The sequence below is a fragment of the Vombatus ursinus genome, unplaced genomic scaffold (assembly GCF_900497805.2).
Source record: "Vombatus ursinus unplaced genomic scaffold, bare-nosed wombat genome assembly UNPS02005459.1, whole genome shotgun sequence".
Taxonomy (NCBI): Eukaryota; Metazoa; Chordata; class Mammalia; order Diprotodontia; family Vombatidae; genus Vombatus; species Vombatus ursinus.
Genome location: NW_020945237.1, coordinates 11,143,141 through 11,151,503, shown reverse-complemented (window position 1 = coordinate 11,151,503; position 8,363 = coordinate 11,143,141). Strand labels below are relative to the sequence as shown.

Genomic DNA, 8,363 nt, shown 5'->3' with positions numbered 1-8,363 from the left:
GAAAGAAAGAAAGAAAGAAAGAAAGAAAGAAAGAAAGAAAGAAAGAAAGAAAGAAAGAAAGAAAGAAAGAAAGAAAGAAAGAAAGAAAGAAAAAAAGAAAGAAAGAAAGAAGAAAGAAAGGAAGAAAGAAAAGAAGGAAGGAAGGAGGGAGGGAAGGAAGGAAGGAAGGAAAGAAAGAAGGAAGGAAGGAAGGAAAGAAAGAAGGAAGGAAGGCAGGCAGATGTTATTGAGAGATGCACAGTAAATTGCATCATAGTTCAATTTACTCTCTTTCTAGTAAGTAAGTAGGCTGGATTCTTTTCATTCAAAGATTAGACTTGGAATGTAAGATAAACTACATAAGAGTGTGTTTGCATTTCACCCTCCTTTCCCCTACCCTATAGCTGTTCTACATAATTTTAAAAAATGCCCTGAAAAGAATATATGTTAGATATGTTTATATGTATATGTGTATATGTACACACATATGTTTATATGTATGTGTGTGTATGTACACAGACTATGCTATATCTTTTCCCACCTTTCATACTCTTTCATTCCTATTCTCTGCCTCCTAATTTTGTTTTTTACCATAGTTAAGCTATGAATTAAACAACAGTGTCTCTTATGTACTCATGATGTGCTATGCTCTATACTTAACATTGAGAAGGCACATTGAGAAGTGAAATATTTCCTACCTCCAAGAAGCATATATTACACTAGGAAAAAAAAGACTAGGGTTTATTTGAAGTACTTGGATTTGTCAGAATATCACAAATGGTTATGACAAGTTAAAAAGTAAGAATAAATAATATCCCCTTGTAATGATAATATTGAATGAAAGAGCAAGTTCATGATACAAAATATTGAATTTTATAAATATATGAGTTTGGTGCTTAAAGAGATACTAATGTTTGAGAATGTGACTGATTTAAGCCCTCTGAATATGAGTGACTCAAAGCGGAAATAGTAATGGAAATGAAAACTATTTAAATAATATTCTGTACTCAGTTTGGGCTTAATAAACAGACTGACAAAACCAATCATTGATGGGAAGAGTAAATAGGCAGGTAGGGAAAAATTATAAGTCTGTTAATAAGCCATGGACTTTTACTCAAAATCTTAGGAAAAGAAAGGAAGTGAGGGGAGTCATAAAAGGCCAACATTTCCATTAAGATATTGCTTTCAGAAAAGGGTTGCTCCACCATTCTGTGCTTAAATAATAGTTTCCATTGAACAAAGGGCTTGGAGAAAAAAAGTCTTTGATCTGAAAAAGCCAATAAACCTTTTCTGTTAATGGAAATAATATATTCTGTACTGCAGAATCCTCATATAACTCTTAGAGTGGAACTGTGTATCTTTTATAGAAAAAAGGTAAGGATGCTCTCATTTCACTATCTAAAGCTAGAGAGAATGAATATTAGAAGACATTTCTTCTAACTTTTGAATTGGCATTGAACAACAATAGAATAGATAACATAAACATGAATGAATAAAAAAAAATCATTTGTTCAGTGCTTACTATGTGCCAAGAAGTATGCTCCTTTTGGAGGATACAAATAAAAAGCAGAAGATAGCCCATGTCCTCAAGGAACTTACATTTTAATTGGGGGGAAAGAATACATAAATGAGAATGGTGACCAGAGCAGGATATTTTGGTTTAGAAAGGCACAGGGTGGCAAGTGAAGATTGACACTCATTTTCCAGGAGCAATGACAGCATTGATGTGAAATTGAAAAAATTGTTCTAGAATGGAAAGCTGTGTGTGTGTGTGTGTGTGTGTGTGTGTGTCTTTGAGGGGGTAGTAAAAGTAGAGCGAAATGCGGAGGCATAGCTACTAGTAAGATGAGTGGGGAGTGGTGTGAGTAACTGGAGCACTTATCAATGGCCATGCAGAGAGGAAGGGAAGGACAGGAGGATTAGAGTTCTAGAGATAAAAGCCTTTACTGTTTGTAAATTGTTTTGTAAACATTATCTCATTTGAACCTGATAAAGTAGGTGCAGAAAGCCTGAAAGCCTGTTGACTAAAAATTGAATGCCATCATTAAGCAGAGTTAAGTTAAAATCTCATTCTATTCCATTCCAACTGCTTAATTCAGCAGTGGGCCTGGAGTCAGGAAGATCTGAGTTCAAATCTGCCCTTAGACACTTATTAGTCATATGACCCTGGACAAGTAATTTAACTTCTGTCTGCCTCAGTTTCCTCAACTGTAACTGAGGATATTAATAGCACCTATCTCCCAGGGTTGTTTTGAGGATCAAATGGGATAACGTTGTAAAAGCAACTAAAGATGGTGCCTGGCATATATAGTAGGCCTTTAGTAAATGCCTGTTCCCTTTCCTCTCTTTTGCTCTTCTCCCTCCTGTCTTCCCTCCTCTCCTCCCTCAAGAAAAGAACAAGCCAGAGAAAAGACCTTAGAAAGGAGCTACCATGTCGGCTGAAACATGGCTTTCTGTAGGTAATTTGGCAGGATTTCTTAGATTTACATTGGTCACAAGGATCCCTGAACCTTAGAATAACCTTAGAATTGAGTGACTAACTAGGGGTGGGGAATCTTTGGCCTCGAGGCCACATGTGGCCTTCTAGGTCCTCAAGTGTGGCCCTTTGACAAATTTTGTTCTGTGAAGTTTGGATTCAATCAAACGGCTGTACTTGAGGACCTAGAGGGCCACATGTGATTTTGAGGCTGCAGGTACCCCACCCCTGGACTAAGCCATAAAGTATGGGAGCAAAAAAGAGAAGCCCATACTAAATCTAATCCCTCAAGGAGGATGTGAAAAAAAATAAAGGAGCTACAACTGAGTGAAAAAAAATAATCTTACCATCTAATTGATGTGATCAGTCAGATGTGGATAGATTGTGGGGTCTAGAGTCAGGAAAACCTGTATATATATCAGACCTCAGTCACTTACTAGTTCTGTGGCCCCATGTAGCAATCTCTGTTTCCTCATCTATAAAATGAGAATAATAAGATGACCTACCTCCCAGGGTTGTCAAGAAGATCAAATGAGAAAATAATTGAGAAGAAGTTAGTACATTGTGAGATAGTGTAAAGTTAATACAGTATAACATTAGCACAAAGTAAATGTTGGTTATTGATGATGATGATGATGATGATGATATTATTCTTTTAATCATTCAGCTTGAGAGAGGGGGTGTGGACATTTTGCCTTTTTACACCACAATGCCCTCACAGGATAGAAGAAATGCTTGTGATCTTTCATCATAAGAGATGTAAAGTAATAGCAATGTAGAGAAATGGGATGGAGATGTTCTTTTCAATTTCTTTTCATTTGTCATCAGAGGGGAAGGATTTTACAAAGTCTTTGATGCCAATTAAACAACATTAACTTGACAAGTTCAAAATGGAGCAGCCATGGATAGTTTCTGTGGGGAAAGGGGAAGCATACTAGCTCTCTTCAAGTATTGAAAGGGATAATACATGCAGGGCAGATTAAGCTTGTATTATTTGACTCTAGAAGGCAGAATAAGAAGCATGGCTAGACAGATGATAATCTGAAAAAAATATCTGAGCATTCTGGTGGATTGAGATCCTTGTATGCCAACAGGGTGGCGTGCAGTCAAAAAAGGTCAGAGAAGGCCATGTTCAAAGAAGCATAACTTTCAGGAATTGTTTTTGTCAGTCATTTTAGTCATGTTTGACTCTTAGTAACCCCATTTGGGAATTTGTTGGCAAAGATACTGGAGTGGTTTGTCATTTCCTTCTCTGACTCATTTTACAGATGGGGAAACTGAGGCAAACAGATTAGAGTGACTTGCCCAGGGTCACACAGATAGTAAGTATCTGAGGCCAAATTTCAAATCAGAAAGATAAGTCTTTCTGGCTCCAGGCCTGGGGCTTTATCCACTGCACCATCTAGCTACCCCAGCCTTCAGAAATAGGGAGGTGATAATCCCACTCAACTCTATCTCATCAGACTTCACCCACAATATTGTGTTCAGACTGAGGCATGTTAGTTTATGAAGATCATGGCTATGTTCTTGGATGGATGGAGAGCTTCCAGAGGTGGGTAACCAGTGGGGTGAAGGGCCTTAAGATCATCTGATATGAAGATTGATCATTTGAAGGAATTGGGTATGTTTAGCCTGGAGATGGGACTTCCTGTTTTAGTTTTTCTGCATTCCCCTTGAGTGATGGATCCTTGGAAAGGCCATTGGCTCAAATACTAATATATTTTAAGTAAATACTAACAAAACCCCAGGAGCCCCACTCAGGCATTTCCTCAATACATGGAGTTTCTGAAATCTCAAGCTTCTCACTGTTACTGGTATAATTTCATGAACTAGACTGAAGAGTAGAACAGGTATTGACTCACCACTGTGCAATTATTATCATAATATATGGTAGAATGATATCCAACATCCTGTAAATAGACTTATTAAGTGCTGGTAAGTGTACCCTTGCAATTAACTAGACTGCCATGTCTTATATCTGAAGATTGCATTTCAAACATGAGCAATAACAGCAGGAAATATAACACTTAAGAGATGGTTTATTAGCTTTAGTTCAAAAATCCTTTACTTAATGAGTCACAGGCTTATCCATATAGAACTATGGTGCTTCATTTTTATTTCTTTAATAGTCCTGAGCTGTTGATTTTAAGTAGAAATTCTTCACTTGAAGAATCCAAACATGGGGAATAACAAAATATACAACAGTATGTTAGCCAAAGAAGAGATTAAATATCACATATAATTCAGAAGAGTAAGCATTATTACTCTCTTTCCAATCTCCCCAAACCCAAAGCTCTGTCCTTATAATGGTCATTCAAGCTTAAATCTTGAAAGACCTTGTAATACAACAAAATCTTGGGGAGAAAATACAATATAAAAGAGTTACAAAAAATATTGAATGGATGTAAAGATCTTATGATAACGGTCTTAGATGGAAACCACAGTGGAAAGTGAGCTGGATTCAAAGTCAAAGGACTTCAATTCCACTCCCAGCCCTGTTCCTTCCTCCCAGTGTGACCTTGGACAAGTTACTTAATCCCTTTAGGTTTCACATTCTACATCTGCAAAATGGATTAGATAACTTCTAATGTTCCTTCCAGCTCTCCATTAATGATCCCACATTTTAATTTGGTTATGTGGTATAATTTTTCCATTCTCTAATGACAGCATTGCATTCTACTGTTGATAGCTATTCCAAAGCTCCATTAACAGTGTAGATAGGATAGATTCCAAAGGAGACATAATTATCTGTGTAGCTGATAAATGAAGTCATTTGATGTTGGAGAGGTTACTTATCATGACAATAAAAAATAATATTTAAAGGAGGAGAAATTCCCTCTAGTGGATTCCTTTCTGTATTTTATCCCTATTAGTTTTGTTCCTTATGTCCTACCTCTTTTTGCCCCACCTTCAACAGAGATCAGGAAACTGGGGGCCATAACCTTTGAATGTCATTTAAGAAATTGCTATTTCAACCAGAGAGGACATAGCAAAGATAGCTTACTAAGGTTAATTTGGGTTAACTGAAGTATTTTAAGTTTATAAAACTTTGTTGGCATAAGGAAGAAAAGTTGAAAGGGCAAGGCTGGAATACCAAACTTGTCTCCACAAAACAAATAACTGACATTCCAGAAGAATCTACTTTAATTTCTGTCAGCAGAGTCTACAAATCAAAATTAGACATCTTGTCAGTCTATCAAGCTATATGTTGTAATAAAAATTTTCATGGAATATTACATAACAAAAGTTATATTTTAAACTATTATTATGATCTTAAGAGTCTTTCTGTTTCAGAAGAAAATTGCATGATGAATTTGAAAGAAGATTTTTTAAAAATCCGTAATTCCAAGAATTTTAAATAAATTAAATCAGATGAATACCTGACGTTTATATCACACTTGAAGAAGGTTTGGAAAGTACATTTTATGCAATGTGTATGTCATGTGAACCATATAACAACCCTGTGAAGTAGATACTACAGAAGTTATTGTTCCTATTTTAAAGATGAAGAAACTGAGGTTAAGAGAGATTAAAAGAATTGTCCTTGGTTATAGAGATGATAAGTATTAGAGTTTAGATTTGTCATGCTATCCACTATGCAACTTTTCCTTTCATAATATCCAGATAAAACATAGGTATACCTATCTAGTATGGAGTTATAGCTAAAGTGCTGAACCTAGAATTTTCAAAAGACCTCGGTTCAAGCACATCTTCTGAGAGTTACTGTGAACACAACCAAGTCACTTTATCTGTAAGTCTTTGTACATCTGCAAAACGGGGATAAGAATAGCTACAGTATCTAATTCACATGGTTTTTGTCAGGCTCAAATAAGATAATATATGTAAGACATTTTGTAAACTTAAAGCACCATATAAATGTTAGAACATGTTGTTGTTGTTATTATTATGATCATGATACACTTATTTTGCTGTGCTTCTTTCTTTCTTTGAAGGATAACTGCTTCCCTTGAAAGAGGATTACATATTCACATAGATATGCCAGTTTCAGTACTGTCAGAGGACTATGACTCATAGCACACTGTATTCTGGAAACCTTTGTTTGATTGGTTTTAACTAAGAAAGCTATACTAAAAGACCAATCTGCAATCACTTCTCTAATAAGCAAAAGAATTTTACAGGAAAATCTATTTGATTAAACAGTCACAGAAAACAATATGCTAGAATATGCATTACTTTCCCTAGAGTTCATGAAACTTTCACACAACTCCTCAAAGGCTTAGGAAAAAAAGATGCAAAACACCTTTGATAAGCAGTATAAATAATTCCCCAAAGAAAACCCAAGTTCTGTTTTTGTTTGTTCTTTTATTATATGTGCAAATTCTCTCCTTATCTGCATATTAACTTTAACTAGTAATCAACAGCTATTACATAAACAAAGAAATCCCCATTATTGAATTCATTTCACCTTTTGCTGACAGAAAATGAAGGTTTGGAAGGTGAAATAATGGAGGAAAGGTAGAAAATAAATCCTAAATTCATCTTGAATAAGAAAGGGAGATTTTAGCAAATCTTGTTTCCAAATCCCATTAACACAATATTTTTTTTATGAAAATTAAGATTAAAACATCATAAATAATATAAAATACAGGAAATGGTAAATGTTATTATAAAGGTACACTTTCAACCTAATTACTCTTGAAAGTTGGAAAAAACTAATTAATAAGTAGCTGATATTCCTCTTAAAACATATTCATATCTTTCTTATTCTAATTCAACAGAGTACAGATAAGAACCAACATATATAAGTGAACTCTATATAAAGTAACATGCATTGATATTCTGTTTCAGTCTATTGAAAGTAGGCAAACTCTCCAATTACAAGCAAAGAATTAAAAAATGGTTCTTACCGACAGATGGGGATATTTTTCTCAATAATACAAGTTCCACCATTTTTGCAATATCCTATTGGGCATTCTAAAGAGAAAAGTCATAGAGCATATAGTTAATAATAAACATTATCAAGAACAAGAAGGAAACAGTATTATTCTTTATTATAGGGGTTAAGCCTAAGATGAAAAAAAAGGAGGGGGGGCTCCCTCAAAGTAAACTATTGCTTTACAGCAAAATGTGAAAGGACTCTCCTAGGCTACCCTTCAATGCTCTGAAAAAAATTTACTCAATGGTCTCCTGCTGTTCTGGAAGAGTTCATTCACTTCATATGCCTGAGTGGATAACTATAAGAGGGTAGTCTTTCTGCCATAGGATTATGTCCAAAGTGCTTATTTAGAACATGTCTATGTGACATATTGGGACTCTACATTATTCTTTGGGCAAGTCATTTCTTTTCTGCACTCTACATGGTATTGACTGTAGGGAAGCAGAGAAATGCTATGTGGGGGTGACTTTGTCATAGAAAACTTGGCTTACTCATACACTCATGTTCATCTAACTTCTGCCATTATGAGTGGTTTACAGTTAAAGGAGCTGCTAAAAATGTCCAAAATAACAATGCCTTATCTTTGTACAATAATTTTAACTTTTCAAAGTGCTTTCTCTACTCTACCTCATTTTATAAGCATGAAAGTCCATTTTATTTTCCAAATTGAACTTTCAAGGTAAGTGACCACTCTCTTATTGTCTTGTGCTTTGTGCCCAGTTTACCTACTCATCTAACTAGCAAATCTCTATTAGCAGTAGAGCTTTAACCAAGTGGTGCAGTTGGCATTTCACTTCCATGCATTGAAATATAGCACTTACCCTCTTCAACCCACGGAAACAATTGAGTTTAACACATAGCAGGAATGAAATAAGAAGTTGAACAGGCTACCAGGTGAAGTGATTACTCCACACACTCCCAGGCCACACCCTAAGTAAGATCCTCCCTTGTCCAACAAGCTCTTTTCACTCCCAAACTTCTCTTGAGCGACTGGGCAGTATGTCCCTAGTA

The 8,363-nt window shown here is 35.5% G+C and overlaps 1 protein-coding gene across 1 annotated transcript in view; it reads right to left on the bottom strand.

The window, feature by feature from the left end:
* The window catches only part of MALRD1 (MAM and LDL receptor class A domain containing 1), an 832,608-nt gene that overhangs the window by 89,447 nt on the left and 734,798 nt on the right, over positions 1 to 8,363 (bottom strand). Inside the window, 1 exon segment of the mRNA XM_027847861.1 lies at positions 7,324 to 7,390. Within this exon segment, the coding sequence (XP_027703662.1) occupies positions 7,324 to 7,390 (67 nt within the window).